This window comes from Malus sylvestris, chromosome 12 (assembly GCF_916048215.2).
Source record: "Malus sylvestris chromosome 12, drMalSylv7.2, whole genome shotgun sequence".
Taxonomy (NCBI): domain Eukaryota; kingdom Viridiplantae; phylum Streptophyta; class Magnoliopsida; order Rosales; family Rosaceae; genus Malus; species Malus sylvestris.
Window position 1 is genome coordinate 14,970,672 of NC_062271.1, and position 22,392 is coordinate 14,993,063.

Consider the following 22,392-nt stretch of genomic DNA (forward strand, 5'->3'; position numbering starts at 1 on the left):
ATTCAATAAACTTTATGTTGTGAGTATGAGGAACTAAACCCCCTTGGTTGGGGGGTAATTCGAAACCATGTACATGCTTGCAATTTGATTCGATTACATTCAGTTGTTATTTCATAAGTTGTGGATTCAATTCGTTCATCTATTTGATTGATAACTTATTTGTGTATGTTGATTGAGAGTGCACGCTTAGTTTTCATGCATGAATATGATGCTAGATTATGAGGGAGTTTCACCTAATAGTTACAATCTTATAATCACAAGTAGTGAAGATCGCTTGAAAACGATCGCGTTGAATGAATTCTTAGCATAAGTTTCATGCAATTCATAATAACAAATGCTTCATCAATGCTTATGTTTTTCATAGAACGTAATGATTCTTGCTTGTATCTCTATTATGCAATTCATGTAGGGAACTTGTAGGGAATGTTTTGGGTTGTCGTATGCAATCATCCAACTTAATAACTTGTGGAAAAACTGAGGGTTAATTAGTGCAATTCACGGTTAATTTGGGGCGTTGAGTATTCATAATTTATTGGAAGAACAACTGAAAATCGTTTTGTTTGCAAGTGTGACATGTGTGGAGAAGAAACTCCTAACTAGCCTTTTATCCATCTATTTCACCAAAATCGTTTTTACAATCTGTGCTAGTTAAAGTTTCTGTTTTGTGTTAAATTTTCGTCCAAAACAAATCCCCCTTTAATTTGAAGTCTTAGATTAGTTAGAAAGTGTTTTGATTTGTGTTTCTAAGTATTTTGATTCAAGATTTCATCAAATTTCGTCCAAATTAGTGTAGGTGCTCAAAACTGCCCAGAAAGTGGTTTTTAGGCAGTTTTGAGCCTTCTAGTTGCTGTTTTGAGTTTTAGTTTTGTTTAAGTGTTTTAACCTTTACTTTTGCATTCTTTGAGTCTAAGTTAGTGTTTTTAAACTTTGTTTTTGAGTTTTAAGTCAGTTTCCAAGTGTTTAGCAATCCCTCCTAATCCCCGGTTTAGAACGATCCCTACTTACATCTTTGCTACAATTTGACAAAAAGAGGGTTTAATTTGTGTGCTTATCTATTTCGCATCAATTACCAAGGTATGGATACAATGTCTTCCTTTATTACGCTCAATACTTGGCTAAGGATTCCTGAATTATATCTTAGAGTATTCTTCTTCTCATACTGAAGATTAGAGATTCCTTGTTAAACATTCACATGTAAGTCAGTAGCCCCTACAATGCATAAAACACATCTAAAACGAGATGTGGTCACATCTCATTGCCAAATGATCAGCAACGTGTCCCCAAGATAACTATGATGTCTCAGGTCAAAGGGTGCAAGTACTCTTATTTGATTGTGTTCAGTGAACTCATTCCCTTAACGAGCACCTACATACTTATCTTAGTGTCCTTACACGAATGGCTTGAGACTTGTCATCTTTCCCATTGAAGCAGACATAATATGTACTGGTCTAGTCGGATTTTCAACAGGTCTATCTGGATTGTCAGCGTCCCTCTAACAATCTTATGAACAGAAATCTTTTTGGACATTATTGCTATGTCAAGAAGGTCTATGTAGGCTAATTCTTTAGATTACTTCTTCCATCAGTCTATTGTCTATGGATTCACTATTTAGACGTATATCGTTTAATTGAGATAGTCCTAATGGGTGACTTTGCTCATTTATTGTATTAGACATAACTAAACATTTAAACATTATCTCGAAAGGTTTCATCTCAAGATTGACTTCTAGGGCATATCTCTTACAACCAACACCCTCGCCAACAAGGTCACCACCATTTCCACCATCTCACCATCACCACCACCGCCACCACCATATCCTTCATAGCCAACACCCTCACCATATTAGCCAACACCCTCACCATATTAGCCACCACCACGTCCACTGTCTTACTGTTGTCACAACCAACACACCACCAACATCTTACCATGGCTACAACCACTTGCACTTCCGAGACCACAATCGCCACCACAGCTACCACTACTAAAACCACCATCATCACCATATTATCCATCATCCCCCTTACCCCAACCATAGCCATCACCGCCTCCACCGTCTCACCCCTACTACTGATGTGAAAATTATGTTGACACACAAATTAACCCTCTTTTTATCAATTGTAGCAAAGTATGTAAGTAGGGATCGTTCTAAACCGGGGATTAGGAGGGATTGCAAAATCACTTGAAAACTGACTCAAATACGTACAAACAAGTTTAAAACACTAAACTAGACTCAAAGAATGCAAAACTAAACTTTAAAACACCAAAACAAACCAAAAGACTCAAAACAGCCCAAAAACACTCAAAACTGCCTTAAAACCACAATCTAGGCAGTTTTGAACACTAGACTCAATCTTGGACGAAAATTGGTTTTATCTTGACCTAAGACACTTAAAAACATAAACTAAAGTGATTTCTAACTACTATGACTCAACTAAGTAAATGGGGATTGATTTTGGACGAATTTAACTTTTAAAACAAAACCTTTAAGAACAAACTTTAATGAAAACGATTTTGATGAAATAGAATGGGGAAAGGCTAGTTAGAAGGTTCCTTCTCCACACATGAAACATATGCATACGACTCGATCTCCAATTACTCTTTCAACAAACCATGAATGACAATGCCCCAAATTAACTAGATTGACCAATTAACTCTCAGATTTCCCTAGATTCATTGAATTGAATGGGATACGCATTACAACCAAATTATTCTTATCAAGGACCCTAACTATGGAATACGCATGATAGAGACACATATCAAAGATCATTAAGTTCAATGGAAATCATAAGCATTGACGAGGCATTCATAACTATGGGATACGCATGTTACTCTTGCCTAGGATTTACTTAACACAATCGTGACTAGCGACTTTTACTACTTATGAATATAAGTTAATAACGATTAGGTGAAATTCCCTTATACTCTAGCATCAAATTCATGCATGCAAACTAAGTGTCGACCCTCAATCAACATACATAAACATGTTATCAATCAAATAGATAAGTAAACCACATTCACGATTCATGAAATCATAATTGGAAGAAATCAAGTCATATAAAACATATGATCATGGCTTTGAATTCCCCTCTAACTAAAAAGAAATTAGTTCCTCATGTTCGCAAATACACAAAGACAAATAAATTTAAACATTGACATGAAGATAGAAAACACCTAGAAACGCTCCACAATCCGAGCTCCTTGAATGGCATGCACGGCTCCAAGTTGTCTTCCTTCTTTTCCTTGCAAACTCACGGCACAAGAGGTATGAATGGTGAATGGTGTAGTGAAAATCTGGTAGAGGGTGGTGAATGAATAGGTGCGGCAAGGCCTTGTATTTATAGGCTGAAAATTCACATTCCTAGGTAGCAAAGGACAAGGTTTTAAAGGCCTAAATTGCATAGGATAATAACATCCAATCCTATAAGGAAAACAAGTCAAAAACCCAAAGGGATTGGGAGATAAGGTGCGGCACAAAGAGTGTGAAAAGATAAGGCTTCTAGAAATCTGAAATTCCAAGGGAATTAAGGTATAGGGTGCGGCACTTATCTAGGAAGGGATAGGGCTTCTAGAAATCCCATTTTAATCATCCTAATCTAATTAGAAACCCTCCTAAGTGGCTGGAATGTGGATAGTTTAGGATAAGGATAAGATAGGATAGGATAAGGTTTGATTGGATAAGATAAGCTAAGATAAGGTTATGGATGAGGTTTTGGATAATACTCCTTATCTTGAGCTGATTCTTTGGCTTTAATTCTTCTTCTTCATGTAGGAAACCTTGCTTGAGTAGGAAACTTCATATATCTAGGAATCCATCTTCAATTAGGACTCCTTTAGTGATTAGGAATCCCAATTCATTTAGGAATCCTTCATTCAAGTCATTTCCTTCTTCAACTAAGAAACTTTGTATCTTCAATTCTTCAACTTTGAAACGCCTTCCTCGCTTCACCAATTCCTCAAATTCGTCCATCCCTTGTGCTTCATGTGCATGAACTCCATTTTAGCCCAATTTTGCTCCAAAATGCTCCAAATTGCATCCTTTTGCTCACTTTGTCTCTAAAACCTGAAAACACATGAAAATAGCTTAAAAGACTAACTTAACTAAGAAAACACAACATAAATGCATAAGAACTAACTAACTAAGGCGCATAAATATGCTCCTATAACCTACCACAACTAACTCCCCTCACTGTCATCACCACATTCTCCACCCCATTGCCCTCACTGTGCCCACCACAACCTCCATCATCTCTGCCACCATAGTCCTCGCCATTTCTCAACCATCATTTTCACAACCATTGTTAACATAGACCACCATCTCTGGCTGCCGCCACCACCACCACCACCACCATTATTCCCTACCACGCTATTGCCACCACCTCTATCCCACCACGACTGACACCTTTACTATGACTACTACCACAACTCCAATCACCATTGCTACCAACATCACTCTCTTCTCAACCACCATCTCTACCACTACTGTCTCCATTACTACCAAACACAAGTTTGTATAATTTTTATGACATTTTAGATATTAACACCGTACGTGTTTTCAATATTTTTATTCAAAAACTATTCTCAAATTAAACTACCAGACGCATTCTTAATTCATAAAAATACAAAATCTTATTGTCGTTTTTGTCTTACAAAACACCCTTAAAAATTTATTTTGTAAAAGTTACTGGAGATAAGGGTAGGTTATTGAAAATGGTGATGCTATTCTTGGTGGAATACCCTTAACATCCTTTTGCATTAAAGACAAAGGAGTAGAGCGATATATGAATGTGAATTAAAAAATTTCACTGAAATCGAAATGGAAGGGTTGGTTTTATACCAATACATCACATGCATGTCGATTCCTAAATTCCATGCACGTATAAGTGTTACCCGTTCACATACATTTTTTTACTCTTAACCTACTTTTGTTATTTTTTGTCCATAGATCATTTTTTTTTGTCCATTAATCTTCTTCAATTCATTCGATCTAAATGCCAGAAAATTAAGAAGGATGTGTGAGAAGTAAAATAGGTGGATGGACAGGACCATCCTAAATTAACTATGTTTAATAGAAGTAGAAATGCTAACGAGACTCAAAAGTGAGACTCTCTATGTACTCTCTACCATCTCATATTTTTTGTACAATGTTTATAATTGTTGGCACGAAAAGTAACATTAAACTGTGAGGTGACAGAGAATTCATGAAGGAGAAATGCTAAGGTGACTCTATCAAAGTGGGACTCTTCATGGACCCTCTGCCGCTTTACATTTTAACATAACTCTTGTGCTAATATTATAAAACATTGTTTAAAAAACTTAAGGTTGCAAAGAGTCAACGAAGAGTCTCACTTTTAACAAAACCTCGTTAATATTTCTCTTCATAGAAAGGCTCACTTTGAGAAAGTGTTATAGCATTTGGGTTAATAGAAATAGGCCAGGCAGATTACAAGTTCAAGATGACAATTTTACTATTCACCTCCTGGTGAGCAGAAAATCTTCTCCACCTTAAAAAAAAAATAAATAAATAAATAAAAACAAAAAAACAAAAAAAACAAAACAAAACAAAACAAAAGAAGTAGACACCCAATTGGCATATTAATTGTGGGAAATTGCGTCGCCCTTTCTTTTTGTTTGGTTTGTGGAGGCCGAGAGGGAGCAGTGCTGGCTCGAGAGGATTGCAGAGATGGTTATGGAAATTGTGGAACCAAACGCGTGCATTAGAGGTTGCTGCAGCAGCAATTCCATTCCTCTCCATCTTCCACCTTCCTCTTACACTCTCCTCAGACCCATTGCCCGAGGTAACTATTAACACTCAATCCTCCTAGTCCTTGTCCTCCCTCATAAGCCTCTGTTTGGCTAATTAATTGATTTTGTTGTTTGGATTATGGGACTAACTGTGCGACTAGGGGCTGAGAGTGTTGTATACGAAGCACTTTTGGATGGGAAGAAAGTTGCTGTCAAGAAACCCATCTTGTCTACTTCTGATGATCTTGATAAATTCCACAAGGAATTGCAATTGCTTTGGTATTTTTATGATATGGGTTATATCTATATGTGTATATATATTAGTGTTGTGTGTATTATGTATATATGCATATGCAATTATGAATGTTGAGCTTCTAATGTCATGATTGATTTTGGTAATTGTGGCCCTTCAATTTCGTTTAACTTTTGTTTATTTCTTGTTAATCACGACGTTAAGTAAGCTGGATCATCGGGGATTAGCAAAATTGGTAGCTGCGCATGCAAAGCCTCCCAATTACATGTATTTCTTTGAATTCTTTGAATCACCCAATTTGTCTGAGAAACTACACATGGAAGAATGGACTCCGACTATCGATCAGGTGCTTGTGATTGCTCTCCATTTAGGTATGACTTAGTTTGATGGATGCTAATTATTTTCTTGAATTAAGAACCTCCTAGCATTCAATCCTATCGTTATCGGAACAGACACAAACTTATTTTGTAGGAAATGCATAGTTCATCTTTAGTGAAGGAACAACTGTTATAGCTGTGGTTTCTAGTTTACAATTTCATTGGCAGTCATTTTAACACACACACAAACACATACATATGTATTAACTATTAAACCTCCGAGAGGTCTTTGCTATTTAGCCTTATCACAAGGGCTGCCTGCAAATAGTCCTTAAATTAAGTTGTGGGGTGCAGGGTGTGGAGCTAGGATAAACGGTGATAATTTTCATGTTATTGTACTGCAACATCACGAATTGTTGCAACTTGCATTGATCAGTTGGCAATTAGAACTTATTGCTGCACTTAATCATTTTATTATTTTTTACCATTCTCAACTAGAGGTTTCTAAAAGTGTTTAGTTGCGTGATTTTTCATTGTTTTCCTTAGCACTTTTTTTGTCCTTTTCCAGCAAAGGCTTTGCAATACCTGCATAACCTCGGGATTGTACATAGGGATGTGAAACCGGCAAATATTCTTGTAAATGTCTATCTTAAGTATCTTGTCCTTTAGTATCAGAAATCCCTTCTTGTTTTTTTTTTTTACCTTTTTGTTTTACGCACTTAACTACTATAATTTTCCTATGATGCAGCTTGATAACGATCTTTGTCCCCACTTAGCAGACTTTGGTTTGGCTGTATATAAAGAAGATCTTAAAGGAGTTTCTCTTGAGAATTGGAGGTCATCTGGCAAGCCTACTGGTGGTTTTCACAAAAAGAATATGGTTGGCACACTCATTTACATGGCACCTGAAATATTGAAGAAGGAAACTCATACAGAAAAGTCAGACGTGTACAGCTTTGGTATTTCACTCAAGTATGTATTTAAGAGTTGATAACCTAAGAAAGGAAATTTTATTACAGTTGTATCTGATGACTATACGTGTTCTTTTAAGTGATGCTGTTTACATTTTGTTTTGAAGTATTGGATTGAGCTCTGGGACCTTAAATATGGTTATTGACAAAAATGTTTATGGTAGTCAAACTTTCCCTTAAGACCTTTTAGACATTGATGCGGCATAGGTGTATTGGTAGTAAAAGGGATGTTTAGGGAGAAAAGAAATAAAACTAGAGATAGGATCACCCCAGTTTGTTTCTAGAAATCGATCTTAGATGCCTTATGCATCACATGATTTACTTTAGAGGCCTCAATGAACAAAAGATTGCCCTTTTGATTAAACTTAATCAATAATTGCATGAAATGATTTAGAAGATCACAACATGATTGACTTTTAAGACACGTTTCTAACAGTTTGGAGATTATTTTCAGTCTATTCTGCTTCAATAAGGAGGGATTTACATTGTACATTTTACATACAGACTTTGAGGTCACCTCTGCAATAAAATTAATCGTACCACTCACAACTTCTGCAGTGAGGAATACACAATGTTTCACTGCCTTAGTTGTGATATCTGCCAGTTCACCCTGGGTTTTTATGAGCAAAGTGCCAATAATCCCTTACGTCATGTTTTTCTTCAACTCCTAAGGTACTAATAGTTAGAAAATAATAATGGGAGTAGACTTCAAATACCTTAGGATCATTTACACTGCTCCTATATGAGTCTCACTAGTACATTAATTGAGTCAGCTGAATCAAAACATAATCTATGTCTGGATGATTCTGATACCAGTAATCAGCTTCTCAACAAGTAGAGCAACTTCATTTGAATTAATACATACACCAAAAATCGGAAAATAAAGAATAGGTAATATGTTCAGGATAAATTATGTATTTACAAAATACCGTCCCAATTCATCATATTTCATCATATCCGGGATGTGATATGGTTCCGAAGGATGAATTGGATATGTACAAATCCAATAAGATTTCATTCCTGAACAAATGTCCATTTTTTTATTTATTTCATCTATTCCATGACGGGAACAGGGGGGGATAGTATACACATTACTTCACAATTTGGAATCAGAACAGTAGCTAGTTTTAGTTGATTGGTCCCCCAAATAACACTATGGGACACCGTGGAGGATCCACATTTTATTGTTGTGTGATGATCCAAACTGTCTACAAAGATTTTTCTTGTAAAATAAACCTTCAATTTATAAATATACCATATCACAATGAATAGTTGTGTAACCAAAATTGCTGATGTAGAACAAGTAACCAAAGTTTAGAAATCAGAAAGAGATTTTAGAAGGCAAGAGGAACTAAGTCTGAATATAAGAGAAACAGAGGATTCAGAATAGGAAGACAGAAGAAATAGATAAACCGAAGAGAAATCTAGAACAGAAGGGGAGATCAGGGTTTAAGAGGACAGAAAGGCGAGAGATAATTCAAGGTTTGGAAATTTCATTCATCAATCAAGTATGCTTATATTTGAATTACAAAGCACATATTTATAATTAATCAAATCTGGCTATGAAGGAAAGTAATCTTACTCATACTAGAAACAGGAGAATACAAATAAACTGTATTAAAATATCCCTAAGATATTGTTCTGCATCAATTACATTTTATAGTAGTAATTTCATTATTATGTTATTATTTTATAGACAAGTATGCAGTTTAAATTTTCATCTCTTTTTCCCATGAATATGAAATTTCAGTATGATCCTCTTGCAGTGAGCTTCTTACTGGTGTTGTTCCATATACTGATCTTCGTGCGGAAGCCCAGGTAGCCTTTCTCATTTGTGTTGTGCTGCTTAACTTACAATATATTAAGAGATGTTGATTTACAGTTGGATTGATGTGGCATATGATTCTTGTTGCTAATACATGTTTGGGTTTTGGAGATTTTTCGTAAGGATGATTCTTGACCTTGAATGAGGTCCAACTGTTCGGATCTTTGGACTGCATTGATGTTTGGATTCACATGCCCATTTTTGTGAATAGTATATATATCCTGAGGGATTAGTTTTTAAAAATTCCAGCTTATTTTTGGTTTGCATTATGGTTTACTGCACAAGTAATTTTCCAACATATTCAGATGTATTTTTATATTTAATCCATCTATGGTAGCATTCGTTTTCTTGATTTTATGGCATCGTATTGTTTAGCATTGATTTGTTACTAGGAAATAAATGTTTAATAGATGAAAGAGGGTTTAGAATTTCAAAACTGCTAACTTTGAATAAAGCATCCAAGTACGAAAAATATCTTCTCACTTCTGCAGATATATCAGAAGTTTGGGAGGTAGTGATGTGGAAATTCAAGTATGGGTCCGATATAGTCGAAACCAAATATCAGTTGGAAATAGCGGTCAAACATAGTGAAAAAAGGTTGAGTGGCCTTGTTGATGAGGCGTTGCAAGGCACATGATATAGTTCATAGCCTATGCTAAGAAAGAAGACCTGAAAGCATCCCATCCTCCAATAAATTTAGGCAAAGCATCACAGTTTCATCACATGAGTTTACTGCTAATTTCAATGAAACATTCCCTTTTCTTTGTCTTAGACTCTCAGTGTTTAGTTTGTGGTTTTTATTCTAGGGTCAGGATCTGGAGGCAAACAAGTTCATAAATATATTTACAACTTTTTAGCCTTTGGGGTATCAAATCCAAGGGTCTTAAACCAAAGCGATGTGGAGATTTTATAATAATTAAACGGCATGGAGGCTGATATGGAATTGTAGCAAATTAGGGAAGAAGTCTAAAGGAAGAGGAACTAGAAAATAAGATAAAATGCCCCTCCTCCATTCCGCTGCAAATGCTCCAACGTTGATGCTGCTTCATCACCTAAGCCTTTGCTTATATCCTGTAACATATTTTCTGTCTGACTACCTGCCTTTAGTTTTTAGACTTTTAGTAAGAATTACTTCCATATATAGATGGGTTCATGTAAATGTTTAGTGTTCTAACAATCAGTACTATGATCTTGAGTTTCAAGCAGCATCTCTGATGCAATTATGTTTGTTATTCAACAAAAATAAATTATCATGTTTTATTATGGATATGACTCCTCAAATTTGTCACTGAATAGCTCATGGTAGCTAGTAGCTGATTGGTGCATAATGCTAGCAGGCGCACACTGTACTGGAGATGAACTACACAGAGCAGCAACTTACAGCAGCAGTGGTGTCAGATGGATTGCGACCGGTTCTTGCTGATCCTGAGTCTGGTGTGCCATCAGCTTTATTGTCAGTGATACAGAGATGTTGGGATGCAAATTCTCAAAACAGGCCTTCCTTCGATGACATAGTTGCTGAACTTGTTATAATTTTGAAACAGAGAGAGAAAATAAAGGAGCCAGATAGTTCCTTTCACGATTCTCTTAATTCTCTTGGTAATCAGCCTATAGATGTTGGCAACAATCTTCAAGCTTATCAAGAGGGTATTAACTGGTTTACTCAGGGAGAAAATTCCATCAATAGAGCTTGTGAACCTAAGCATGGGTTGGAAAAGTGGCTTCAGGCTTCAAATGATACTTTGGCATATCATCCAGTACTTTCTTGGGGATCCTTTGCTACCTGTGGCAGAAGAGAGACGATGGAGGATACACATTTCCTTTTGCCACATGTGTGTAATGAAAGAGATATCCATGTTTTTGGTATTTTTGATGGTCATAGAGGTGAGGTTTGGCAATTTATCTTTCTAATTGTGTATTTGGTATTTCTATTAGCAACCTGATTCCAATGCTGTGCTACAAGGATATAACTGTAACAAAGTGCAGGTGCAGCAGCTGCCGAATTTTCAGCTCGAGCTTTTCCAGGATTCCTGCAAGCTATAAGTTCGATTAGCAGGTTTGTTCCTTCCATTCTTCTCTCTTTTTAACATTGTATATTTTATTTGACTAGTTGACTTTATCTCGAAATGCAGTCCAAGCAGTGCATTGTTCGAGGCATTCATTAAGACTGATATAGCATTTAGAGCTGAGCTGGATATTTCTCGTAAATCCAAGAGAGTTATCCAGAAGGACTGGCATCCTGGTTGCACTGCAGCTGCAGCTCTTATTGTTAGAGACAAACTTTTTGTAGCTAATGCAGGAGATTGCAGGACAATACTGTGTCGTTCTGGCCACCCCTTTGTTCTAAGCAAGGTGACTTAGACTTCATACATTCCTGTTTGGTCATTCGGGTTTAGTACAAGGTTTTATTCCTCAGAATAATGAATGAAATATTAGGATCACGTTGCAAGCTGTCTCGAAGAAAGGGATCGGGTTATTAGTGCAGGAGGAGACGTAAGATGGCAAGTTGATAATTGGAGGGTGGGTCGTGCTGCTCTTCAGGTTTGTGCCTTCAGATATCATGATACTCTTGCAATATTTTCTTCCAAAAGTCTGATATTTTACGTTTGTTTGTTTTCTGCTACTTATGTGGGTAGGTTATTCTCTCCAACAGAAAGGCTAAACCCTTGTTTGAGTTAGTTTGGAAAAAAAATAAAAATAATTCATAATAAATAAATTTGACAACTCATAAACTTTGCCCGAGAGGAAAAGCAAAAATAATCAGGTTCCATTGTGATGCAACATAAGATTTTCTTTAAGATAAAGAGCGATGTGTTTTATCTTCTTTATGTTCAACTACATGTTATTTTGCACCCAAAAGTTTCCATAGGGAACTTACATTACATACTTTTGTATAATATTGCTTTGGAAACAAGTACAACTTTGTTGAGCTTTATACAGTTGTGCTATGCAACGTTTTATCATGTTGGTTCTGCAATGTGCTTTCTTAGCAAACGAAGGAGGAGGGGGAGGGCGTCAGGTAGTCGACAGCCGGCACTCCATGATCACGTCGAATCCTTATGAAAATGAATCCAGAACGAAATCGCGCTAAAGCTAGGGCGTCACCCGTAAGTGGCGCGCTGTGTGGCCTGAGCACAGTGATAAGTGAGCAAGGGTCGCTGTATCTCCATCGGCACCCGGATGCAGTGTTAAATGAGCAAGGGGGCTATAGAAACTTCTTTTCGAACGACTCCACTCAAAGTTGTTTGGGAGCATATGCTCCTATTAACTTTACACGGGACACACAAAAGAAGTACTTTGATCCTATTAGACGGGGAAGGGTGAAGAAGCTAGGATAGAAGGGTAGAGTTCAAGAGAGCAAAATGCGTTTAGGAACGTGGAATATAGGAACCTTGACGGGAAAATCTATGGAAGTAGTAGAAGTTATGGTGAGGAGAAGGATAAATATTATGTGCCTACAAGAAACTAAGTGGGTTGGTCGTAAGGCAAAGGATCTAGAAAACTCAGGGTTTAAACTATGGTATTCGGGCACAAATAGAACGAGAAACGGTGTTGGCATCATCGTGGACAAGACCTTGACACAAGATGTTGTAGATGTCAAGAGGGTAGGAGATAGAATCATGGCAATCAAGATTGTAATAGGACAAGAACTTATCAATGTGATTAGTGCGTACGCACCTCAAGTAGGGTTGGATACGAGTTCGAAGGAGAAATTTTGGGAAGACCTTGGAGACTTGGTGCAAGGAATTGCTCAGACGGAGAAGTTATTTATAGGAGGAGATTTAAATGGACACGTGGGCAGGGAGACAGGCAACTATGGAGGTTTTCATGGTGGCCATGGTTTTGGGGAGAGAAACGAGGATGGGGAAGCTATCTTGGATTTTGCAATGGCATATGATCTCTTCTTAACCAACACCTTCTTTAAGAAGAGAGAAGAACATGTGATCACCTACAAGAGTGGGTCGTCAAAAACACAAATAGATTTTCTTCTAATGAGGAAAGGGGATCGTATAACTTGTAAGGATTGCAAAGTTATACCAGGAGAGAGCGTGGCTAATCAACATCGCTTGTTGGTGATGGATGTACATATCAAAAGAGTGAGAAAAAAGAACAAGACTTGGAAGTGCCCAAGGACTAGATGGTGGAATCTAAAAGAAGAAAAACAAGTCATTTTCAAAGAGAAAGTAATCACCCAGTGTGTGTGGGATAGAGAGGGGGAAGCTAACCAAATGTGGGATTCCATGGCTAGTTGTATCCGAAAAGTAGCAAAAGAGGTATTAGGAGAGTCCAAGGGCTTTGCCCCACACCAAAAGGAATCTTGGTGGTGGAATGAGGAGGTACAAGCAAAGGTGAAGGCTAAGAAGGAATGTTGTAAAGCCTTATACAAGGATAGGACCGATGAAAATGATGAAAGGTATAGAAAAGCGAAGCAAGAGGCGAAGAAAGTTGTGAGAGAAGCTAAGTTAGCGGCTTATGACGATATGTATAAGCGACTAGATACCAAAGAAGGAGAGTTGGATATCTATAAACTAGCTAGAGCAAGGGACAAGAAGACAAGGGACCTAAACCAAGTGAGGTGCATCAAGGATGAGGATGGAAAGGTTCTTGCTACAGAAAACGCGGTTAAAGACAGATGGAAAGGTTATTTTCATAATCTTTTCAATGAGGGACATGAAAGGAGTGCTTCTTTAGGGGAGTTGAGTAACTCAGAAGAGTGTAGAAACTACTCTTTTTATCGTAGAATCCGGAAGGAAGAAGTGGGTGTAGCTTTGAAGAAGATGAAGCATAGAAAAGCAGTAGGCCCAGACGATATACCAATCGAAGTGTGGAAAGTTTTGGGAGAGACAGGTATAACATGGCTCACTAACCTTTTCAATAGGATTTTGAAAACGAAGAAGATGCCGAATGAGTGGCGAATGAGCACTTTGGTGCCTATCTACAAGAATAAGGGCGATGTACAAAATTGCATGAACTATAGGGGTATTAAGCTAATGAGTCATACAATGAAGCTCTGGGAGAGAGTCATTGAGCATAGATTGAGGCAAGAGACACGGGTTTCGGACAACCAATTCGGGTTCATGCCAGGGCGCTCAACCATGGAGGCAATCTATCTCTTACGAAGATTGATGGAAAGATATAGAGATGGGAAAAAGGATTTACACATGGTCTTTATAGATTTGGAAAAAGCGTATGATAGGGTCCCAAGAGACATTCTTTGGAGGATTTTAGAGAAGAAAGGAGTACGAGTAGCATATATCCAAGCTATACAGGATATGTATGAAGGAGCGAAGACTGCCGTAAGAACTCATGAAGGACAAACCGAAAGCTTTCCCATAACTGTAGGATTACATCAAGGCTCATCCTTAAGTCCTTACCTTTTTGCGTTGGTAATGGATGAGTTAACAGGACATATTCAAGGTGATATTCCTTGGTGTATGCTTTTTGCAGACGATATAGTGTTGATAGATGAAACTCAGGAAGGGGTAAATGCAAAGCTTAACCTTTGGAGAGAAGTGTTGGAATCTAAAGGTCTTCGCCTAAGCCGATCAAAGACAGAATATATGGAGTGCAAGTTCAGTGCAAATGGAGGCCAAAACGAGTTAGGGGTGAGGATCGGAGATCAAGAAATACCAAAGAGCGACCGTTTTCGTTACCTAGGATCTATCTTGCAAAAGAACGGAGAATTAGATGGAGATCTCAACAATAGAATACAAGCTGGATGGATGAAGTGGAAGAGTGCATCCGGCGTGTTGTGTGACCGCCGTATGCCACTGAAGCTCAAGGGAAAATTTATAGGACGGCAATAAGGCCGGCGATGCTGTATGGCACAGAATGTTGGGCGGTGAAGCATCAACACGTACACAAAATGGGTGTAGCGGAGATGAGGATGCTTCGTTGGATGTGTGGGCACACGAGAAAGGATAAGATTAGGAATGAGGATATCCGGGGTAAAGTAGGAGTAGCCGAAATTGAAGGAAAGATGAGAGAAAATCGGTTACGGTGGTTTGGACATGTGCAAAGAAGGCCTACTGACGCTCCGATTAGAAGATGCGACTATGGGACAGAGGTTCAGGGCCGAAGGGGCAGAGGAAGACCTAGGAAAACTTTGGAAGAGACCCTAAGAAAAGACTTAGAGTACTTGGATCTAACGGAGGACATGACACAGGACAGAACACAATGGCGTTCTAAGATTCATATAGCCGATCCCACTTAGTGACTTGGATTTTCCAAGTCTCCAACCGAGAAGTTTTCCTCACTCTGGAAATTAAGGGAACACTACCTCAACCTATATGCTCCACTCACAAAGCTTCAACATACAAGCTTCAACAAAAGAAAATTCAAAGAACTTAGCGAAGAAGGCTTTAGTGTATTTAACACAATACGTTGAAATGAAGGAAAGCTTATTTATTGATATCCCCGATAAGTTACAAATATGTACATATACTTGAGTCAAAATAAACAAACAAGAGGGAGCCTTCACAAAGGTTGCTTAGGAGAAGTCTCAGCAGTCGGTAGAGCCCCAGAAAGAGAAGGCACCGGAGGGGGATCATTCGGAGCCTCAGTACTGGACAAAACCCTAGAAGGAGGAGGCATCAGAGGTTGATCATTTGGAGCTTCATTACGCGGTACAGCCCCAGAAGACGAAGGCAATAAATGCCTTTGGAACAAACCCACAAATCTCTGATGATCAAGTAAAACCTGACCATCAGATTCCTTCATCTGGTCAAGCTTCCTCTTCATGTTTGTAGCATAGTCATGTGCGAGCCGGTGCAACTGTTTATTCTCATGCTTGAGCCCTCTAATCTCCTGTTTGAGACTCATCACTTCAGCCGCCAATGATTCAACTTGGCGGGTTCGAGCAAATAGGCGTTCGGCCATATTAGACACAGAACCTGCACACTGAACACTGAGAGCCAGAGAATCCTTAACAGCCAACTCATCAGACCGTTTGGAAAGTAGTCTGTTATCTTTGGGAGTGAGAAGGTTCCTGGCCACTACCGCAGCGGTCATATCATTCTTCATCACGGAATCCCCAACGGTAAGAGGACCAGTAGGGGAGACGAAGGATGGGCGCCATATGTTGTCTGGAGAAGGCGGGGCTGCCTCTTCAACAAGGTTCAAGTCAAAACGACGGTCGGAGGGGCCAGACATTTTCAAAGGTGTTGAAGAGAGAAGAGGTCGGACAAATCAAGATCTTAGAAGTGCAAGAATGGAGCTTCTACTGGTGGATATTCAAGTGTGCTTTGGAACTTAATGTCAGCCCCTATAAAAATCTGCACTCGACGAAGCTTCAGAAATCGAAGAGGCGCCTGCTCAGAAATCGAAAAGGCGTTTGCTTTCTCAAAAGCTGGGCTGCTCAGAGACCACGAGGGTCGATCTCAGAAATCGAAGAGGCGTTTGCTTTCTCAAAAGCTGGGCTGCTCAAAGACCACGAAGGCCGATCTCAGAAATCGAAGAGGCTTGCTTTCTCAAAAGCTGGGCTGCTCAGAGACCACGAGGGCCGATCTCAGAAATCGAAGAGGCACCTACTTTTCCAGCCTTGTCAGCACCTGTCACACGCACACTCAGCTTTGCGGAAATTATGGGCATTCTGTCGAAGATTTCTGACGAAGTAGAAAGCACATGAATCGTACTGTTCAATCACCCACTTCCCACACGCAACAGTAGCTCATGGGTACCACAGATAACTTTGCCAAAGTTCTCTGACAAAGTTGAGACACGTGAAGCTTGCAGCTCCCACTACATCGCTCTGACCAAGAAGGGTAAAAGAATTGCAAAGAAACAACACTAACAAAGTTTAAACACATAAATTTTGAAGGTCTAGCTACCATATTATTACCCACAAGGGTAAAGGAACAGTACCACTGCTGGATAATTGGAAAGTCCCGGTGTGTCAACCTCTGTGCTTCGTGGCAAGGTAGACTAGCAAACATGCCCAACTTGTACTCACATTCGAGAAAACACTCCCAACAAGATTGCTTGCTCCAAAATCGAAGAGGCACCGCCCTCCGAATCTTGAGAGCCAGACTCCCAACATGATTACTTTCTCAAAAATCGAAGAGAGGGTAAAGGAACAGTACCACTGCTGGATAATTGGAAAGTCCATGTGTGTCAACCTTTGTGCTTCGTGGCAAGGTAGACTAGCAAACATGCCCAACCTTTACTCACATTCAAGAAAACACTCCCAACAAGATTGCTTGCTCCAAAATCGAAGAGGCACCGCCCTCCGAATCTCGAGAGCCAGACTCCCAACATGATTACTTTCTCAAAAATCGAAGAGAGGGTAAAGGAACAGTACCACTGCTGGATAATTGGAAAGTCCCTATGTGTCAACCTCTGTGCTTCGTGGCAAGGTAGACTAGCAAACACGTCCAACCTTACTCACATTCGAGAAAACACTCCCAACAAGATTGCTTGCTCCAAAATCGAAGAGGCACCGCCCTCCGAATCTCGAGAGCCAGACTCCCAACATGATTACTTTCTCAAAAATCGAAGAGACATCGCTCTCCGAATCTCGAGAGCCAGACCCCCAGCAGGATTACTTTCTCAAAAATCGAAGAGGCATCGTTCTCCGAATCTCGAAAGCCAGATCCCCGACAGGATTGCTTGTTCGAAAATCGAAGAGGCACCACTTTCCCAACTTCAAGAGCTGGATCTCCTTGGATAAAGCTTGTCTGTAATCTTCACACGCAACATCAGCTTTCCAGATACCACAGACCACTTTTTCAAAGTGCTCTGACAGAGTTAAAACATGTGAAGCTGGCAGCTCCCACTACCGTGCTATAACCAAGCAGGGTAAAGGAATATCATTATTACTTGATGTTAGGGAGACTCCTATATATGTCGACCTCCATCCCTAACGGACAGGCAGACCTGCAAAAATGCTCAACCCTTTCTCTTATCTGAGAGGGCACTCCCAACAAAGCCTTTCGAAATATTCAGCTTTCTTTCCCCCCGATAATACCTCTGTAAACAAGCTATACTAGAGCAAGAATATCTCATATCATCAGGGTTAAAAGCAAGAGTATCCCATATCATGCTTTTTCCCTGTCTTTTCCTTTGGCCTTGTTCTTACCTGCAAGACAAGGAGAAAGAGAGCAATCAGTCAGCACTTGGAATCAAGCTTCCAGCCAGGAACTGACTGCCTGGAACCCCTTACCTGATTACTTACCTGGCATTGCTCTCGAGTACTCATCTTCAACATCTTATGCTTCCAGGGAAGATACCGCATCTGCCTGAGGAACAAATAGGGCAAGTGAGAAGGATACAAGGAAGCATGTGGAGACAAGCGTAACAGCACACGTGCCGATACATCCACTACTCTGTCAAAAGCAAAAGTATCCCATATCAGCAGGGTCGAACGTACTCTAGATTTGATGGACTTGTTTTGACCCTCAAATTCTTCAGTCGGCCTTATACTCTGGAGGAAACCAGAAAACCCTCCAGCCCAGTTTAAGAATAAGCCTGTGGAAAGTTACTTCTTCAAAAGCAAAAGTATCCCATATCATCTCTCCTCATTTTTCTTCTCTTTATCCTTCATGCTGCCTGCAAGATAGGGAGAATGTGAACAATCAGCCGGAGCTCTGATTGCTTACCTTGTCTGTCACCTCTTTCAGCAGATCCCCTAGCTCGGCGACTTGGGGGACTCCTACTACATGGTTTGTATCGCGCTTGACCAAGCATGAAACTACAAGTAAGCTTCAAGTGAAATTGATACATTACCTTGTGCACCTCCACCAGTTATAGATACCACCCCTGGATGGAGGAAGAGTACTTCCAGAGAAGATGCCACATCTACCTATGAGACAGATAAGGCAAGTCAAGACGATACCACACTTCGGTACTTAGAAGTTTCGTGGCTACGAGATCATTCTCCCACAATATTTCCTAATGTCATTTGTACTAAATCATTCACTTGTACTCACTAAAGGAGAGCTTGAACCTATGTACTTGTGTAAACCCTTCACAATTAATGAGAACTCCTCTATTCCGTGGACGTAGCCAATCTGGGTGAACCACGTACATCTTGTGTTTGCTTTTGTGTAAACCCTTCACAATTAATGAGAACTCCTCTATTCCGTGGACGTAGCCAATCTGGGTGAACCACGTACATCTTGTGTTTGCTTTCCTATCTCTATCCATTTATATACTTATCCACACTAATGACCGGAGCAATCTAGCGAAGATCACAAAAAGTGACCGTTTTCGCTACCTAGGATCTATCTTGCAAGAGAACAGAGAATTAGATGGAGATCTCAACCATAGAATACAAGCTGGATGGATGAAGTGTAAGAGTGCATCCGGCGTGTTGTGTGACCGTCGTAGGCCACTGAAGCTCAAGGGAAAATTTTATATGACGGCAATAAGGCCAGCGATGTTGTATGGCACAGAATGTTGGGCGGTGAAGCATCAACGTACACAAAATGGGTGTAGCGGAGATGAGGATGCTTCGTGGGATGTATGGGCACACGAGAAAGGATAAGATTGGGAATGAGGTTATCCGAGGTAAAGTAGGAGTCGCCAAAATTGAAGGAAATATGAGAGAAAATCGGTTCCGGTGGTTTGGACATGTGCAAAGAAGGCCTACTGACGCTCCGGTTCGAAAATGTGACTACGGGACAGAGGTTCAAGGCCGAAGGGGTAGAGGAAGACCTAGGAAAACTTTGGAAGAGACCCTAAGAAAAGACTTGAGTACTTGGATCTAACGGAAGACATGACACAAAACCGAGCGCAATGGCGTTCTAGGATTCATATAGCCGACCCCACTTAGTGGGAAAAGGCTTTGTTGTTGTTGTTGTTGTAAAACCATTACCATTGTATTGAAAACCAAATATTTTGGTTTATCTTGTTTAACAAAGGAATCCATCTTGGTCTCATCGAAGTTATCTTTAACCAGTGTAATTAAACATATATGCATTTTATCTGCTTTATCATAAGATAGTGACTAGTATAAGAAAATGAATAATGGTTCCGGATGGTACCTGCAGATGTCAGTGACTGGCACGTAATTAACATTTCAAACATGTTCATCTTTTCCGGTTGAATGTGTATCTTTGACATTTTTCTTCCAATAGGTTACTCGTTCCATAGGTGATGATGATCTAAAGCCTGCTGTAACTGCGGAACCTGAGATAACTGAAACTATTCTCTCCCCAGAGGATGAGTATTTGGTAAGGACTTGTCACACCTTATGCATACATAAAAAGGTGCAATTTATCCTACTTAGGGCTTGTTTGGGAGTGCTTCTATAGAAGTGGTTTTACTCAGTAGTGATTTTGGTACTTTAAAATTTTCTTTGAAACCCTGAGTGATTTCGGTGTTTTTCAAAAATCATTTCTAGAGATGCTTCTCCATAAACCCTATTCTTATTTAAAGCATGTTTAAACATTTTTGCTTTCCCATAAAACTCCCAGATGGGGCCTTACTCAACTTTGAACCGATTATGACAAGTTACTTTTTCTATTACCTGTTGGCCACTTACCAAATAGAATACCTCTTAAGAAGAATCAGTTGATTAGAACTTATCAATAATTTCCGTCAAAGTTCTTAACAAAATAATTCTTTCCGTCAAAATTCATAACAAAATAACTCAGTAAGTTGCCTCTGCCACTCTCTGAGACTTCGCATGTTTCACGCGTCAGACTTGTATATTATTGTCTTCTCCCTTTCTCATGGATTCAGGGGTGTCTTTTTTCATAAGATTTTATTTGTTTTGTTTGCTGAAGGATATATATCAACTTTCAATATGGAGATGATACTGTTTGATAGGCAACGGAACCTACATACCGAGTTTGCTCTATCTAGAAGCAAACAATATGTGCTTAAACTGTTTAATCTCAATCATTGTTACTTTTCTTTTGAAAAAAAAACCTAATTTTTGTCAGGTAATGGCAAGTGATGGACTGTGGGATGTTGTGAGCAATGCGGAGGTTGTAAGCATAATCAGGGACACGGTGAAAGAGCCTGGAATGTGCTCCAAGAGATTGGCGACTGAAGCCGCTGAACGTGGGAGCAAAGACAACATCACAGTCATTGTCGTCTTCCTCCGTCCTGTCTCCACAGCTGAGAGAATTTTCTAGGTTGGTTTGCTAGTTTTTTCGACTTATGAATGCAAATGTGGGAAGAAATTTACCCCGGAAAATAAAAAAAGGGTGAATTATGTACCTAATTTGAAATATTGGTAGGTGTACGATACCAAGACCAACATTGTATTTTCTATAGGATATTCTTTGAATAAAATCATCTCCCGGATAAGCTTCGCAGGTCGGTGGTCTTTGTAATAGAAGAGATATTTGTAGGTACACATGCGCTTGTTTGGAGAGATCAACGAAGCAGCCTTGGGCTTTATTATTTGAAAGGATTGTGGAGATCCAGTTTATGGGGGAGCCAGAGATACAGGTTATATTAATGTTCTAGTGGCTGAAGGGCAAGCTCTCCTTGATGGCTTCAAGTTTGCTGCTACTAGACACATTCGGAGACTTGAAATTGAAGGGGATTCTAAGATTCTCGTTGACGCTATCAATCTTAGGTCTGCAGCACCTTGGCTAATCAACACTTTAATCATGGAAATTCAGCGTGCGGCTTGTTATTTTGATCATATTTCTTTCCAACATGTTCTTCGTGAAGATAACTTTGTGATGGATGCTCTTGGTTTATTGGGTCATAATTTGGATGGAGTCCAAGTTTGGTTTAACACCCTCCCTCCTGATGCAGCCTGGGTATAATCTTGTGACTATCTTCTTGTTGAATATAGGTTTGGCAATTTCTGACACGACCTGTTAACTAGTAACAAAACGACATGAAATTAACAAGTTTTCAGGTCAACACAATAACGAATCGGGTCGTTATCAGGTAACCCAGTAAGCACCTGTTAAGATAACGGGTTGGTCTAGATATACAAGTGGGTAATTCGTTACACGATAAGAAAAATATTAATTTTATAATTTTATACCATTAAAAAATACTGAAATTAACAATAGTCGGATTTAATCTTGAGCCAAACTAAAAGTTAAAATATAAATATATATATATATATATATATTAAATTAAATTTAGAAAATTGGTGGCTGTTAGATCTGCTAAGATTTCATCTCAGCCGTCTAATGTTTTTCCCAGCCTTAAATCAGACTCTCTGTCGATCTCGAATGCTCGAATCGAAACAGCCACTCTCTCTCGAGTTGAACTCTCGATTCACAGTCTCGAACCTCAACTTTTGTCAGCCACGAGTCCACGATCACCCTCTCCAGTCTCCCTCCACCACACCACTGTTACCACATACGATCT

At 39.3% G+C, this 22,392-nt stretch overlaps 1 protein-coding gene across 3 annotated transcripts; it reads left to right on the forward strand.

The window, feature by feature from the left end:
* The first annotated feature begins 5,588 nt into the window (after window positions 1-5,588).
* On the forward strand, window positions 5,589-21,363 carry LOC126593195 (protein kinase and PP2C-like domain-containing protein). 3 transcript variants are annotated; one of them, XM_050259123.1, is made up of 12 exons: window positions 5,589-5,795; window positions 5,904-6,021; window positions 6,200-6,366; window positions 6,881-6,948; window positions 7,061-7,284; window positions 9,050-9,101; window positions 10,443-10,992; window positions 11,095-11,164; window positions 11,241-11,460; window positions 11,545-11,649; window positions 20,184-20,279; window positions 20,994-21,363. In XM_050259123.1, exons 1-12 carry the CDS (start codon window positions 5,681-5,683, stop codon window positions 21,186-21,188), a joined length of 1,980 nt encoding a protein of 659 aa, XP_050115080.1. In that variant the 5' UTR covers window positions 5,589-5,680; the 3' UTR covers window positions 21,189-21,363. The 3 variants fall into 3 exon arrangements, with proteins under 3 accessions (XP_050115080.1, XP_050115081.1, XP_050115082.1); XM_050259124.1 differs by having other exon boundaries at window positions 10,446-10,992; XM_050259125.1 differs by lacking the exon at window positions 5,904-6,021 and having other exon boundaries at window positions 5,641-5,795.
* The last annotated feature ends 1,029 nt before the right edge of the window (window positions 21,364-22,392 follow it).

Bases quoted from the DNA above. Each gene is read 5' to 3' on its own strand.
- LOC126593195 (XM_050259123.1), top strand. From the start codon at position 5,681: ATGGTTATGGAAATTGTGGAACCAAACGCGTGCATTAGAGGTTGCTGC. The intron at 6,949-7,060 runs GTAAATGTCTAT...CCTATGATGCAG, and splicing joins TGAAACCGGCAAATATTCTT to CTTGATAACGATCTTTGTCC. The intron at 11,461-11,544 runs GTGACTTAGACT...ATGAAATATTAG, and splicing joins ACCCCTTTGTTCTAAGCAAG to GATCACGTTGCAAGCTGTCT.